Genomic DNA, 17,180 nt, shown 5'->3' with positions numbered 1-17,180 from the left:
CACACTTCTCTGAAGTCTCTCAGCCCCACTCACCTCACAGAGTGTTTGTTGTGGGGGAGGAAGGGAAAGGAGATTGTTAGCTGCTTTGAGACTCCTTAAAAGGGAGTGAAAGGCGGGGTATCAAATCTAAACTTCTTCTTCTTCAAAGAACTTCAGGTTCAGATTTCTCAGTTATTTTGTATTCTTGAGTCTCTCTAAACACCGAAAGGCGACTTAGGTCAGCTAGAGATTGGTCCTCCACATGTTAGCAAACAGGACAAATTAAAATACTGTCCTAGAAGTGGAATGAATTCAGGCAGCTAATTTCTAGCAGAAGGGCTCGCAAAAGGAAACAGTTGATTTGCATTCTCACCCGCCAAGGCATTTTGAGTTTAGATGCCAAGTTCCTTTTTAGAATGTAGTCCCCTCACCTGCTGTTGTTGCATCCTGCACCCTAGAGGACATTTGGAGAAGTCTGGCACGGACTTCTTGCTTTTGAAAAGTGCAGGGTGGACAGAATCCTTCATTCTACCCATGTTACCGGAGTTTTCTGCATGTCCCTATGTCTGTCCAGCTGTGAAGGCCTCTTTGTTGATTTACATCATATTTTATACAAATGCCGAGGGGGCAGCACTTGAACTGCCGCCCTATAAGCCACGCACATCACAGGTGCAATGTTGAAAGAACGGAGCCAGCCCTAAGCCCTTGAATATTATGGCTTTATAATGGAAATGCTGCCAGAGCCTTAACTACAGCAGCACAACTGGATGCCTCTACAATAACTAAGCCATCTACTTGGAAGGATCAAAAATTAACAGACATTTCAGAAGGGATTCGACCACTGCTTCTCAATCGCAGAGAGTTGTGCTAAAGTTAGATAGTGAGGAGGTCAAGCTTTGGGTAACAAACATTTTCTCTTTGATTAGGGGAAACTACTTCTGCTGATTTTTTTCCCCAGGTAACGGATTGAAGGTCATCCCTAATTTTTTACTGACAATAAAGAGCAGGTCATTGACCTACATAGGGAGCTATTTTATTTGGCTCCCTCTTTGTAACAATGGCCTGAACACCTATGTGTCAGGTTCTTCTGTGTTCCCATATTCACCATGGGGGCAGGACTTAAAACCTTTGAGCCTCTCAGTGACTGGGATAAAAAAAAAACTATCTGGGCTTCCTTCCAGCCATTTCAACTTTCACAATCCATGAGAATTCAACCAAAAAAAGGAAAAGAAAGATGTAGGAGCTTTAATCTAGAAGCTTTTTGAAGCCCCCCCCTTTTTTTTTTAAAAGTTCCAGCAAAGTTCATTTCTATCTTCTTCACTTTGGGAGCCATGCATGCCAACTTCGCCCTATTTAGTTGAGTTCCTCTCCTTGACCTTCTTTTTATAGTAGTGATAATTAACATGGTGGGGTAAGAGGAGTCTACAAATTCACTGCACTCCCTTTGCTAAAGCTGGGATGATTAAAAAAAGGAGAATCGTGCAGGCTTTTGTAGAAACTAGAATTGAGGAGGAGAAACCTGTCTTTGTTTCTATACTTTGGCCATGCCACAGGGTTAAAAATAAGATACAATACAAATACAGGTCTCTGAGTCAGGGCTAAGTCCAAAAAGGGCACTCTCTTAACAAAACACCGGGGAAGCTGTCATAGGCTTTAGAGCAGAAGTATAAAAGTCAGAAGGAAAATTAATGGCCCGTTGATTTCATTCAGGTGGTGGTAAATGCAAGTATTTTGAAATGAGTGTGGTATTCCATGTCAATCTGAGCAGGAATCTCATTTGCAGATGACAATTGTGCCCTGTCCAGATAGCTGCCTTTTGAAAATTATGCTCTGGAACAGGCATAGGCAAACTCGGCCCTCCAGATGTTTTGGGACTACAACTCCCATCATCCCTAGCTAACAGGACCAGTGGTCGGGGATGATGGGAGTTGTAGTCCCAAGACATCTGGCGGGCCAAGTTTGCCTATGCCTGCCCTGGAACATAAATTAACTATAGGTCTGATGCTGTACTAAACCTGTTCTTATTTTAACTTGTCCTAGCCAGCCACCTGCCCTCCAAAAACCGTTTTAGTACAGAAATAAATTCTCTTATTTTATCTTATTACTACAACTGTAAGACCTCTTGAATGTGGAGAAAGGGGGTGGCATATTTCTTGAATAAACAGTGCTGACACATGGCAGGAAATGCCTTGCTTGAGTTGCTACAGAGTCTCAGTGTAGCTTGTGACACTCGGCTCCTATTCCTGTTGAGTATAAGCAAGAAACGTTCAGTTTTTCCTATTTATTTATTTTCTAGCAGAAGCAGCAGCACAAAGTTTGATGCCCATCTGTTGAGATTCCTGCATTTCAGGGGGTTGGACTAGACCCTCTGGGACCCTTCCAACTCTATGAGTCTTTGGTTCTATGAATAGCTGTACTCTTCTTTTTACATCTATGGCTGAAATCAGAAGCACATTTACCAGGAAAAAAAGGTTCACTGAACTCAGTGAGACTTCCCAGAAAACATGCATAGGCTCAGGCTGCAAGTTTTATTTTAAATACACCCTAACCCCTCCTGGCCTTTCAACAGAGCAGGCTGAAATCCAGTTAGAGTGCCCGTGCCACAATGGAGTATCTGTGTGCTAAGTTCTACATAGTTATGCTGACCATAACTATGGTGCAGACAAAAGACATTGCCCAAATATCAGATAGTTTCCTCCCAAGAGATGCTCATGTGTTCAAATAACAATGTAAAGTCCAGCAAATGCTACATTTCTGCAGCATGCTTTTGTAATTCCTCCTTCAAACGGTTGTTTGCTGCCTGAATGATGAAGTGGCATCATCAGGAGTCAGGTTTGTTTTGTTGTGGGCTGCAGTCCACGGTTTATCTTATCACAGGCAGCAGATGCAGCGATGGAGGAAGCCGCTTGGGCACCTGCAACAGCGTGCCCAGGAGCGAGGCGACCTCTGGGGACTTCTGGAGTCTGCCTGCCTCCTCCCACTCAGCCGCCCTATAGCTGGGGGGAGGCAGTGGGTGAACCGTTTGGGCAGCATGCAGCCTGCGCACACCCAAGCCACCGCTTCTCTCCCAAGAGAAACATGGAGCTTCGGCGTGCGGCAGGCCCTGCGGTGAGTGCTGACTGGCATTTTGTCACCCCCCCCCAGTGGAGACACCCAGGGTGGCCCACACCCACTGCACCCCCCCCCTTCCTCCGCCCCTGAGCAGATGAAGTGATAAATCTATTTCTGGGTGCAAGCAAGGATTCACAGGATTTCTTTGGGGGGTGCATGGTTGTGAGCTTGGAGGGTTGAACAGGAGAAGGGGCTATTGGGGTTGGCATCACTGCAATGTTTTAAGCATCAGTGATAGAGTTGGCCAGACACAGTTTCTGTTTGGGAAATTAGAGAGAGGAAGAGAGAGAAGCATACAAACCTAGCAGATCAGGGAGAAGGCCGTGCTAGAACACTTTCCTCTGACATCTAGGCTTTGGTGTGAGGGAGTTTTTGGATTATTTAAATTTTTGTATGTGAGCCTTCTTTCTTACTGTACCTGACTTATTTAATAGTTTGTGGGCGCTCAGACCATGTCTCAGTTTCTGAACATTTGGCAAGTCTCTCTCTGGAAAGAGTTCTGGACGTGACTGTCACACATGGGGACAAGGAGCCAACAGTTGCAGTCCTTGTGTGTGTGTACCTGAGGAGGCAGCCAGGAGTTATGGGATAGAGCACCATTAATTCACTCTGCCTAAATCCCACATGTATAGATGATATTTCCACTATGCTAGGCATACAGTACTGAAGGGGAAAGAATCCAGGATGGTCTGCCAGATTTCTTATATCCCAAACCTGTAAGTGTCTAGAAATAGCATATGCAGAGCAAACTTTCCGGTAAACAATGTCCTCCCCCACCTGCTCCGTTCCCGGTTCTCCCTCTCCTGCTGGCCGTGTTAGTGCATTCCATCCACGTCTGTTTTCAAGGCTATTTTTAGCTTAATAAGGTTGGTTACTTAAGATAAAACGGAAGGCGCCCCTTGCTGTTCAGGAGGCACCCTGCAGAGCCTCCGGGGAGCTCACCATCCAAGGCGGTGCATTCGCCTCTAGGCTTCTTTTTTATCACCACCTCTCCGTTAATTACGTGGAACAGCAGAAAAAGGGGTTCAAGAGGTGATTGCAGGGCTGGACCCTTTAGGGCTGCTGTGTGACAGTGAGTGTCTGCCAGCGAGTGAAGGAGGAGGCCAGGAGGCACAGTCAGCTGTCTGGTAGGACCAAAGGGCACCGTGGTGTGTCCATACACTTCTCAAATAATATACTTCTGTAACAGGCAGACACGCTGCTTTCCTTTACCTCAGCAGCCAGAACTGAGGATATATACCATTGCAAATATTTTAAGTAGACACCTTTGGGAGAAAGTCTAGTCCCATAGCCTTTATAAAATGCAATTTAACATTTCCCATAAAGTGGAAGTGAAGGGGAAGCTCTTATCAGAGAAACAAAGGATGAAAAACATCCCCCTTTGACCCCAAAAGTCAGGGTCTGCATGCACAGCCCTCCTCCACTCCAGCCCCAGACACTTGCAGTGCAATAACTACAAAGTCGTTGCTTTGATTTCACCAGCAGCAATAGGTTATGCCATGTTCCTAAAACAATTGCCTACACAGAGGTGTGAACTTGCTAAACAACATAGCAGTCTTTGATTCCTTGGCAGTTTATCTTCTTGTTGCCATCTGCTGCTACCAATAAAGGCCTACCTGAAAAGATACTAATGCAAATATTCACATAGTCATTTTCTTTTGCAGTATCAGTTTCATTGTAGCATCCTTTTTTTTTTTTACCTAATGAAGATCTTTGTGGAATTAAAAACCTTGCAAATTTTCCTGCATCAGATTATCTTGAAAGGTACCATGCAATCTCTTATATGCCTGTCATTAAGACTACACCCTAGTCAGTTATGTGTAAATGATGCCCCTCCCTTTGCCAGTGTTCCTCACCTTTACAAAATCTTTGGGTTAGGTAAGAGGATTGGAAAGGCTCCTTGGAGGGGCTTTGTTGCCAGCTCTTCTTCCACCTGCTGGAAGATTTGACCTTGCTGTGTGACTGTGCCAACCATTTCATGAGTAGCAATGTCAACATCTCAAAGCAAAGCAACAGTCATTTTGATTCATTTAGACTAGCTTATCACATTAATTTACTTGCACTAAAAACATTGCTGTGGACTGTTTTATCTCTAAGCCTCTTCTGTTTGTCAGAAGGTATTTTAAGCAGCGAATGTAAAATAATATTGTGAAGACAGAAGGTGTCCCACATCATTGTTCAAAGCTTTGTCACATTCTACTGCCTTAATGCTTTGGAAGTGATTCAGATCTGTGCATGCTTGCTCAGAAATAAATTCCACTGGTAAGTAGAACTTCCTTCCAAGTAAATATGTTTAGGAATGAGGCATTCATAAAGGAGGGGACCCCATACTACAGAAAAATTGATGTATATCTGTCAGCCCAGCCCCCAGCTTCTACAAAAGGACTCCTAAACCCAGAACAGATTTTAGGCAATTTTCATGTATGTACGTATGTATGTATACATTGATTGGTTGGTTGCACTAATATACCAAATTTTACCAAATGGTCCCAGGGCAGGTTGCAAAAATATAGTGTACTCATACTATCGGTCAATTCCAAGTACATGCATGGATCTCTGATTAGTTTCTTATTTCACCTGCAGATAAGTTATGGGAGAAACGTGGGGTGGGGGGCTTTATCTACTAGGGTCTGTCTGTCTGATGCCTGCATGAGCATGTGACTGGCAACAGGGAGCTGGGAGACCATGGCACAAGAATGGAAATAGTTCTCACAAAGTGGCTCGCTGATTGCTGCTAGTTATGTGCTAGCTAACCCGATCCTTCAAGCAAATGGGAACTACGTAAAGAAATCTCTGCAAATGTCATAGCCAGGGGGGCAGAGGAGGCCCCCCCATAATCAAGTACAGTCGTACCTTGGTTTTCGAACAGCTTAGTTCTCGAATGTTTTGGCTCCTGAACGGCGCAAACCTGGAAGTGACTGTTTCGGTTTGAGAACTATTTTTGGAAGCCAAACGTCCGACGGGACTTCCACAGCTTCCGATTGGCTGCAGGAGTTTCCTGCAGCTAATCAGAAGCTGCACTTTGGTTTGTGAACATTTTGGAATTCGAATAGACTTCTGGAACAGATTCTGTTCGACTTCCAAGGTACGACTGTAAATAAATAAAAATTCTTAACTAACTGACCCACCAACTGCATGACTGATAGCTGGGTTCTGCCCCCATAATTTTTGGGGGGGGGCACATAAATCCTGGCTATGCCCATGTCTCTAACCCTTTTTGTTAATCCACAAAGGTCATTCATTTCTCTTTGTATTTATCAAAACAGAGAGTGGATAGGTATTTACTATTGTATTAGCCATTGGCATTAGAGCTTTGCACCTGATGCAGGGCGTTGCCAGGAATTTTTTTGGGGGGTGGGCAGGTGTTTTCTTAGTTGGGGGCAGAACCTCAGTTAACTATGTATTTTTATTGTTTTTTCTTGATGCCTCTCCCTCCCCCCACTCCCACCCCCCCCCCGGCTACACCCATGACCTGATGTGATATGTTAATAAATTGAAGAGTTATTCCACCACAGCATTCCATAAAGAAATAATGAATAAACTCCCTGCATGTGGGCATTTGCCAAAAGAAGTAACTACTAAAATTTGATTCCAAATTTTAAAAGGGGTGTATGCGCGCGCACACACACACACACACACACACACACGCTTCCCATTGTTGAGGACTCAGTTTAACACCATATTTGCATTTCTAGAAGATGAAAGCCCTATGCAGACATTCTGGAACTCTAGAACACATGATGCCGGTTGGTGGGAGGAGCAATGCAGGGATGAATTACTGAAATGATTTCAGCTCCAGAACCTCTTGCACCCAGAACACATGAAGCTGCCTCACCCCGAGTCAGACGGCTGGTCCACTTTGCCTAGCCATGTCTAATGTAACTGCCAAAGACCCACCTTGGACAGAGGCCTTTCCTACTGGAGAACGTGGTCCTTCCATGTGCAAGACATGCGCCCTGCCACTGATCTGTGGGCCCTTCCCATTCAAACAACACATTCCTCAAAACTAGAGGCAAACGCGTCTTGTCAGTCCCGGTGCTGGTCGTGTGACTCTCCCGGCCTTTGCCTGCCAGTTCACTGCCATTATGAATCTACGAGGATTCCCTCCCCCTCGGTTGAAATAACTTGTGCTTCATTTGTAATGCTTCCTCGCGCCTGTACATGTTCCACAGCCGCTCAGGTCATGTACTGTGCAGTTACAGGACGTTTATTTATCTGGTAACAATGAGAAAGTACAGAGCTGCTCTGACTCCTTGATCACACACGTGGAGGGTCAGGGGACAGAGTCGCTTTGTGGCTTTGTGTTCTTGGTGTCGTAAGTTGTTGGGGCTAAAATTAACACATGGGTAAAGAGCGTTGCCTTTCAGGATTGCCTTTGTTTGAAGAGAAGGCTAAACACATAGATCCCTCACCCCCAAATCAAAGAGGAACAAAGTAGTCTACATAGCACTCTGGGGAGGTGTCTATGTATTGTTTTTGCAACATCTTAATATGCAGAAGTGTTTTTTGACATTTTCAGGCACAGCATGCCCTGCTGATATTATTTATTTCACATTTATATACTGCTTGATGGTAGTAAAACCTCCAAGCAGTTTACAAAAAAAGAACCTTAAAAAATTCACATTAAAGCAGGTAAAAGATAACTAAAATCCACTGTAAGCAAAAGGAGATTAAAATGCATGTCAACATTCTGCATAGGCTTGTTTGTATTTTATATGGCTTTAAATTGTTTTTAATGCTGTAAGACACCATGGGAAAATAATGAATTTTGAATGGTAGCTCATAATTTAAAAAAATAAATAAATAAAATTCCTGTTTTGTAGGTGTGCTAAAGCTTTGGTGACTTTTGGTGCCCTGGTAAACCAGCCAAGTGAGGAATCCCAAGAAACCCCTCTTCACGTAGCAGCTAAGCATGGTCTTCCCGACCACACACTCCTGTACCTGCGGTGCGGTGCTCTTGTGGACCAGAAGAACAGCCAGGAGGAGACCGCACTCAGTGTGGCTTGCAGAGAAGCAAAAAACAGGGAGAGCCAGCAGAGCTACTTGCAAGTATGTCAGCTGCTGCTGGAATATGGAGCAGAAGTCAACACTGTGGATGAAGAAGTGAAGACTCCGCTTCATAAAGCCTGCGGAAACGCTCATCACAGCTTGGTTGAGCTCCTGCTGCAGAGGAAAGCCGATGTCAACGCCATCGATTACAATGGGGCATATCCAATGTCCTGTGTCCTGCAGACTGCAGCTTTCAAGCAAGAGCAGAGGCCCCATCTCACAGTACAGACCCTGATAAACCACGGCTCTCAAAAACTGTGGCCCACAGCTTTCGTCAAGGTAAGTGAAATATACTCGGAGTCGAAAGTGGATTTCATGCTCTTTATTCAGCTCATAGTGGTGAGGAGGAATGGAAGTTCCCCCAGAATGTCTGCTTTATATACATTATTTACACAATGGGCCCCACGTGATTGGCTAATTCCCAGATTCTCCTGTAGGCCAATCAGGTTGCGAATTCCCTTCCACCTGGAGCTGGATTGGGTGGCTTCTGTGGGCCAATCAGACTGTTGCATTCTGGATCCTATTGTTCTAGGACCAATCAGACTGCTGCATTCTGAATCCTATTGTTCTAGGACCAATCAGACTGCTGCATTTTGGATCCTATTCAACTCAGTACATAACAGTAAGGAACTGTCTTTGTGTTTATTGGTGCCTTTCCTTCAGCTTTGAAATTCTGCAACTCCCCTTCAGGAAGCAGAGCTTGTAGAAGACCCATCTGCAGCCATTCCTGGATTGGATGGATTGTTAACCCAGTGGATTACACCCTTCGTTGGTCTGCTGACTAGATGCAGGCTCTTTTACACACACTCAGCAGCTGGGGAGTTATTCTCACCATATTGGGGAGGGAATGTAAAAACGGCAGTCGAGCCATCAGAGCCTTTTCCAGCCAACAGGCAGCTTTCCTCTATGCAGGATGCTGACCTGTGCAAGCAGACCCACCTTTGCAAGAATTGCCAGGCATGGTCATTCAAAGGGAATTGGAGAAGTTTTTGGTGCAAAACTGTAATAATCATCAGTGTTTATCATCAAAAGTGCTTTCCTGGTTTCAAAAGTTATCGCAGGAAGATTCCACCATTTTGAGTTAGAATATCAGAGTTAGCTTGTTTTTCATATATTTGAAATGAAACTCGCTTATACCATAAAAACTAGGTGAAAGAAACCAAGGTGAACCAATTCAAACAGGTTCCAGAAAGTAGCAGGTTTAATCTACCAAGCTTTCACTAACTGGCATCACGTCAGTCTTGAGAGTTTGCATCTTGCTCTTCTAATCCTAATGGGCACAGCGCTGGATGCTCACATTCTCAATCCCTAACCTGTGTTTCTAAGTTAAAAATGAGTGAATTAACTCTTCAAGGCTATGACTCCAGCCCCTTCAAGGGCTGTCATAATAACTCTTTTAATGATTTGGGAATCTCTGATCCAAAGGAGGTCAGCCCAGCTTGTTAAAGTCTATACAGGTAATGTAGGAACTGTGAAGCATCTGTAGATTTGCCTTGCTTTGTAAGAACTATTTAAATAGTTTAAACAACCCTATTTGATTGAAATATGTGCAGTTCACATCTTGAGCAAAATTAACAATTTCCTTATTTCCCTCTACAAAAATACAAAAAACACCCAAACTCTCCATAACTCAAATTTCAGGTTGAGAATAAGGAAGACATAAACTGGGATTTTTAGTGGCTTGCAAAATAATCTAGTTTGACCATGGCAGCAGCTACTTCTCATGAAGGACTGGCCACATACTGGGAGTCAATGTACAAATACCATTGACCTGCAGCAGTCACAGTGCTTGACCCATACCTTTCCCTCTCCCTCCCTCTCCCCCTCTCTCTCGATCTCTGTATTTACTGCGATGATTTTTCCTCCACTAGGTACTGAAATCTTGTGCTTCTGTGCCAGAGATTATCGAAATCCTTTATAATTCTTACCCTCATCTTCCCATCTCTGAAAAATGGCTGGAAGTCATCCCAAATGAAGAATTTCAGGTAACAGCTATACAAATTGTGTTGCTTATATTTGTTTATCTAATCTGGGTTTGATTTTGCAACTTTAGCAAATGGAGTAAAGCATAATCAGATTAACATGTGTCCCACTACAGCCATAAAACTTCTTTTAAAATAAAGTTTATTATTATTATTTCATTTCATAATGTATATAAAACAGAGAGAACCAATTATAACAATAGACAAAAGTGAAAAGGGGGGGACACTATAAAATAGGCACACAGAATGATTATAGTTGCATATGTTGTTAAAATAACAACACCCAAGTAAAGGCTTATCAACATTATCAGATTATAAAGCATAGTTTCAGATTTTCCAGGCTTGTGATGAGCATTGCCTTGAACAGGCTTCCTCAAACTCGGCCCTCCAGATGTTTTAAGACTACAATTCCCATCATCCCTGACCACTGGTCCTGCTAGCTAGGGATCATGGGAGTTGTAGGCCAAAAACATCTGGAGGGCCGAGTTTGAGGAATGATGGTTCTGCTGCATATGTCATAAAAGAAACTTTCGATTTTGGAGATTCTATTTCTTGTCAAAATCTTAAATTAAGTGTAACTTTCTCCATTATACTTATATTGCAGAGTGAGCAGTAACTGTACCAAGAATCCAGTGTAAGATTCTGGGCTGTTTTCCATTGAGTTGTGATAGCTACTTGTGTTGCCAAAATAAGACCAATTCTTTTGTGCTGTTTTGTCTAGGATGTGTGCAATGTTGTTAATTGTTATTTATTTGTCTGTTTACATGGTTTATATACCGCCATTTAGCAGTGCTGCCAGGGCAATTACAAAAACATGGCAAAACAGAAAAATACACATGGAATATAATAAATTACAACGTATTGAAATAATAATACATTAAGAAGGCTGGGAGAAATGTTACCAAAAAAATACCAGGTGCCCCACATATAGTAATGTTGGTAACAAGTTAGCTTCTCTATGGACAGAACTCCATAACTGGAGAATCTTGTTTTGAACTCTATGGAAAGAACAAGCAAGCCAGATATTTTTTAAAAAGTGCTGTGCCAGGGGCTGCGCCCTTCCTGGAAGCCATAGTGCCAGCTGCCTGGTTCCATCCCAGTTCAAGTGGAGTCTCTCTCTTCTGAACAGGCCTGGCTCCTCCCAAAATGTTCCCCAGTACCTAACAAATCCAGATCCCTCTTCCCAACACCACCATTGACACATACCTGTACCTGTCTAGATAACCCTACATGTGGAACGGGTGGTATTTGGACTGGCGGGAGACAGTGTGGTGTAGTGGTTAGTGTGCTGGCCCCAGGAGATCAGGGTTCAAATCCCCACTCAGCCATGAAGCTCACTGGGGGACCTTGGGCCAGGCACTACCTTGCAGCCTTTCCTACCTCGCAGGGTTGCTGTGAGGGTAAAACGAGAGCAGAGCACCATGCATGCCACCTTGAGCTCCCTGGATAAAAAGGTGGGATATCAATTGAAGAAATAAAGACAGTAAAGAAAATCTCAGAAAACAGCTGCTTTGTAGGGCCTCATCTAGATGATGAGCAAGGTAAAGGGTGAAGGTAAAGGACCCCTGGACGGTTAAGTCCACTCAAATTTGACTCATCTCTACTTTCAGGCCAAGGGAGCCAGCATTTGTCCACAGACAGCTTTTCCAGGCCATGTGGCCAGCAGGACTAAACTGCTTCTGGAGCACAGAATACCATAACAAGTGCCAGAGCACACTTTTGTACAGCTAGGTTGGCAGGAGCTGGGACGGAGCAATGGGAGCTCACCCCATCACGTGGATTTGAACTACCAATCTTCCCATCAGCATGCCCAGAAGGTTCAGTTGTTTAGACCACAGCACCACCCACGTCCCTTATGATGAGCAACATCACCCTGCAGTCTGCCAGCCCACCACACAACCAGCTCTCCTTGATCCTAATGATCAAATCACCCACTACTAGTATCCCTCCAGCCCCTGATAGAGGCATCCTTAGCCCAAGAGGATCACTGGTCATCCCCCAAGGAATGGGTCCCTTCAAGCAGCTTAAAGGAATTGCATAGTCGTCTTCTCCTCTGGATTAATCTTTCCTGCCTGAGGACTTAACCATCCAGGGGTCCTTTACCTTTACCTGTATGGAAGAAGAAGAGAAAGTTGCTGGTCTCCTCTTGGCTCCTCTCACTCACATTTTTAAACTGTTTATGGAGCTCTCTGCTTTTCTGAAACATTCCACTCTTGTGTTCAAAGGCTGTAATCCTAAATACACTTATCACAGGGACTTACATCCAGTCTGAATAAGCATGCATTGCCGCCAGAGCATTTTACCTTGTGGCACCTATATTTTCTTTTTACTCTACAATCCCATCTGAGAATGCTTTCCAACCACTACCCTGACCCAGTTTCCTCCCAAATTTTCCTTTTAGGTGCTCTAATCTCATCCAAGGCCAAGAGAATTTCCTCTAAACTGAACATTGATTAGGAGTTTGGGGGTAAATTTCATAATCCACTGTGTGAGAGTAGTGCTTTGTAAATAGCACCTGAACCTTTAATTATCTAATTATTTTGGGATGGTCTCCTCCAGGGCATTACAAAGGAAGCTTTCCTGAGCTGTCAGTGCTTTAGCAAGTGAGTGGGGAGTAAAACAATGTATGGTTTCACTCTCTTCAAAATACAGAGTAACAGGATGACTCAGGGCAGCCTTGGCAGCATCAGATTTCTTTAGAGGACTTTGTGCTGGAGATTTATAGGCTGTGTGTGTGTGTGTGTGTGTGACAACCATCTATTCAATCAATCAATCAATCAATCAATCAATCAATCAAATACCTTTATTGGCATCACAGTGTAAAATGTTTCAAGTAACTGGAATAATTAAAAAGACAAGGGTGAAGCTATCGAGGGTTATAAGGTCACACTATAGTCGTGTGCATTTGGATATTCTGCTATGCCCTGTCTATTTCCCGAAAGGATAGTTGGTTGGGAACCCTGTCGGGTAAAATTGTGGCTAAAAAGGAAGCTACTAAAGCAGTAATATCTTTGTCCTGATCTGCCGGGAAAAACCTTATTTGGCTTCTTCTCGGAGTTGTGGGCCGGAGGTGCAACATTTTGCTCAGCATCAGTTGGGCGAGGTCTGCTGTGTAAAGGGCAATCTAAGAGAATGTGGTCCATTGAGAGAGGTTAACCTTGTTGAATGATTCCAAGAGATGAAATACGAGGTGAGGCTTCACCTCTTTATGGAAATTCAGCATCAGGAGAAGTGTACCCCTGGGTGGAGACAGATTGTTTGTCTCAGTGGTCTAGATGGCCAATTAGATATTTATTTTGTGACCTCTTCCGTGATTCTGCACTTATATTACAAAAGGACTAGCCAGTTCAACCTGAGGATGTATAATGGAAAATAAAATTATAAAGCCCAGGATATACCTATAGGGCTCATAGGGGTGCAGTATCAAAGACCCTCAAGAGGGAACTGTTCAGAATATAAGCATTGGAAATACAGTCATATCTCAGGTTACAGGTTGCGTTTTTCGGGTTATGCACCCGCCGAAACCCAGAAGTACCGGAATGGGTTTCGGTGGTCACGCTTTGTGCATACGCAGAAGCGCCGAATTGCAACCCTGCGTGTGCGCATACGCGCAGCTGTGGGTTACAAATGTGCATCCTGCACGGATCACGTTCACAACCCGAGCATCCACTGTATAGGTAAATATGTTGTTGTTCTGTCACAGGATTATGCTGATTTTGTTGCATAATTTATTAAACGTGTTGCACTGAGATTTATGTTTTTAATCGTTTTGAATATGATTGTTTTTATCTGCTGGTTGGGGGAGACTCATATAAGAAACTGTATCTAGAGAAAGTGAGTGGATGGCCAAGTCATACAAATCACTGCCACTTTCACAAAAATGCGATGACTGCTGTATTTTTTTCATTCTTTCTCAAGATAATTATGCTGCTGGTCCTAATCATCAGTTGACAAATACCTCATATTACTATTACTAACTCTGGTTAAATCATCTTTTTTTTCTTGCCTCAGTAATGGACTGGATGAGAGTCAACAAACTGAAACTCAATCCAGATAAGATGTAGGCCCTGTTAGTGAGGGGGGGGTCCCCGTTAGCAGAAGGCTGGGAGGTGGCTTGCTCCCAGTGGGCTGCACTCCCTCTGAAGGAGCAGGTACATAGCACGGGGGTCCTCCTGGATCCTTTGCTGTCGCTTGAGGCTCAGGTGGCCTCGGTGGCGCAGAGTGCCTTCCATCAGCTTGGGCTGCGCCCCTATTTGGACAGGGACAGTCCGACATCTGTCATCTATGCTCTGGTAACCTCTAGGTTAGATTACTGAAATGCAGTATATGTGGGGCTGCCTCTGAAGATGGTTTAGAAACTTCAGCTGGTGCAGAATTCGATGACCAGGTTGCTCACAGAAGCAAGACAGTTTGAGCAGATCACACTGACCCTGGCCCAACTGCACTGGCTGCCAATTATTTCCCAGGCCCAATTCAAAGTGCTAGTTTTGACCTATAAAGCCTTTAACAGCTCAGGACCACAATACCTCAAGAACCACCTCTCCCCATGTAATCTGTTCTGGACTCTGAGGCCCTTCTTCATGTTCCTCCTCCTCAAGAGATCCGGAGGGTGGCAGCACAAGAATTGGTCTTCTCTGTGGTGGCTCCTCATTTGTGGAATGCTCTCCCCTGGGAAGTTCGCCTGGTGCCTTCATTACAGTGGTACCTCAGGTTACAGACGCTTCAGGTTACAGACTCCACTAACCCAGAAATAGTGCTTCAGGTTAAGAACTTTGCTTCAGGATGAGAACAAAAATTGTGCTCCAGCGGTGCAGCGGCAGCAGGAGGCCCCATTAGCTAAAGTGGTGCTTCAGGTTAAGAACAGTTTCAGGTTAAGAACAGACCTCCGGAACGAATTAAGTACTTAACCTGAGGTATCACTGTATATACTTTTAGACACCAGGGGAAAATGTTTATCTTCAACCAAGCCTTTGGCTGATTAATATTTTATGGCCTTTTAAATGTGTTTGTGAGAGGGGGGTTACTGGTTTGTCTTTGTTTTTGTTTTATTATGAATTTTGCCTTCTCATTTCGAATTTTTATGCCGTGTACCACCCCGTGATCTTTGGATGCAGAGCAGTATAAAGGTAAAGGGTAAAGGGACCCCTGACCTATTTATCTACTTGCACTTTGATATGCTTTCGAACTGCTAGGTTGGCAGGAGCAGGGACCGAGCAACGGGAGCTCACCCCGTCACGGGGATTCGAACCGCCGACCTTCTGATCGGCAAGTCCTAGGCTCTGTGGTTTAACCCACAGCGCCATAAATAAATAAATAAATAAATAAATAAGTAAATAAGTAAGTAAGTAAGTAAGTAAGTAAGTAAATAAATTTCAGGTGGTCACACCTTGCAAACTGTTCTTTCTCTTTCAGAGGCATCTATCTTTCTATGAGTCCTTCCAGAATCAGATGTACAAGGTCCGGTGTCTGCAACATTTGTGCCGCTGTGCCATCAGGAGAAAATTTGGCAGTAGGTGCCATTTTCTCATCCCTTTACTGCCTGTTCCCAAACCACTACAAAATTATCTACTGTTACAACCTGAGGGAGTCTTGCTTTGAATATCTTGTCCCAAGCCACCAAATCTCATCATATCTTGGTCCTCATTGGCGCATGATAAATGAATTGCTTATGAATACAGTAAAGGTTTTTCCTGTTTTCTAACAAATAAGTGTTTTCAGGGGTTTACATTAATAAAACAATAGATTATTACAATGACTTGAAGCTTTTATTTGTATACCATTTCTGTAAAAATGTACTTTGGAAATCTTTTGATGCAGTTTTGTTTGTGGCCTCACAGATTTTAGTGATCTGTTAATACAATATAAATAGCACAAATAATACATAGTAACAAGAATAGAGGCTTTGGAACACTTAGGTAAATAAAATTTCATACTCAAGTGCTGAACTCTAGTAAAATGTCATTTTTTTTAATAATGTTTTTCTTTTCCAAAATAATAGTAATTGATGACTGAATTCCGAATTAACAAACTATTGATAAAGAGCTAATAAAATGTGAAGGAACAGCTTGTAATGGCAATGTTGTCATAATCTTTAATTTAAAAAATGTAATTTAGAAATAAGCATCTCTGTTTATTACTGTGGTGTTTTTTTTAACCAAAGGAGTGCAAATGGAATCCTGGTTTCAAAACAGCCTCCTGACTTCCCAAAAGCTGAAAGCAGCAGCTAGGAGAGTCCCAAAGCACTGCCTCTCCAAAGACCTCTGTTATTTTTCCACCTCTCTCTCGCTGCTTCCCAAATAATTCTGCCTGTGTCCTCTATACAGAGCGCGGGTCATGTGGTGATATTCAACTAAGTACTACTTGGAGTTGAACGGTTGAAATTAATGAGCATGGCTAAATTAGGTCTGTTAATTTCAATAGGCCTACTCTGAGTAAAACTTAGCTGATGAAATCCTGTGCAAAATGCACATGAAACCTAAAGGTAAAGGGACCCCTGACCATTAGGTCCAGTTGTGACCAACTCTGGGGTTGCGGCGCTCACCTCGCTTTACAGGCTGAGGGAGCCGGCGTACAGCTTCCGGGTCATGTGGCCAGCATGACTAAGCCACCTCTGGCGAACCAGAGCAGCACACAGAAACACCGTTTACCTTCCCGCTGGAGTGGTACCTATTTATCTACTTGCACTTTGATGTGCTTTCGAACTGCTAGGTTGGCTCACCCCATCGTGGGGATTCGAACCGCCGACCCTCTGATCTGCAAGTCTCAGGCTCTGTGGTTTAACCCACAGCGCCACCCGCATCCCTTCATGAAACCTAAGCAGGCAGCATATTGGGCTGAAAGCTCCAGCAGCAAGCCAGGGAGGGAGGAAATGTCTGAGTCAGGCTCAGGAGTTCCAAAGCTGAAATGGGGGGCTGTGCTGTTTAGAAGCAAAGAAGGGCAGAGAATAAACTAATAACTAAATGGCAAGTGCTTATATTCTAGGAGAGGACACCAGATTCCAAGATCCCATCACCACCACCACTGCTAGCATGACATCCAAGGAAAAGTCCCCATTAGCAC

The 17,180-nt window shown here is 43.8% G+C and overlaps 1 protein-coding gene across 2 annotated transcripts in view; it reads left to right on the top strand.

Moving 5' to 3' along the window:
* ASB18 (ankyrin repeat and SOCS box containing 18) overlaps positions 1-16,187 on the top strand; it is a 38,700-nt gene extending 22,513 nt beyond the window's left edge. For both annotated transcript variants that reach the window (XM_081181249.1, XM_081181248.1), the window contains exons 3-5: positions 7,914-8,418; positions 10,011-10,124; positions 15,534-16,187. In XM_081181249.1, coding sequence (XP_081037375.1) covers positions 7,914-8,418; positions 10,011-10,124; positions 15,534-15,719 — 805 coding nt within the window. In that variant the 3' untranslated portion in view covers positions 15,720-16,187. The remainder of the gene's footprint in view (positions 1-7,913; positions 8,419-10,010; positions 10,125-15,533) is intronic.
* The last annotated feature ends 993 nt before the right edge of the window (positions 16,188-17,180 follow it).

The sequence above is a fragment of the Podarcis bocagei genome, assembly GCF_964188305.1.
Source record: "Podarcis bocagei genome assembly, chromosome: 1".
Taxonomy (NCBI): domain Eukaryota; kingdom Metazoa; phylum Chordata; class Lepidosauria; order Squamata; family Lacertidae; genus Podarcis; species Podarcis bocagei.
Note: the sequence above shows the minus strand (reverse complement) of the source record. Positions and strands in the feature narration are given on the sequence as shown.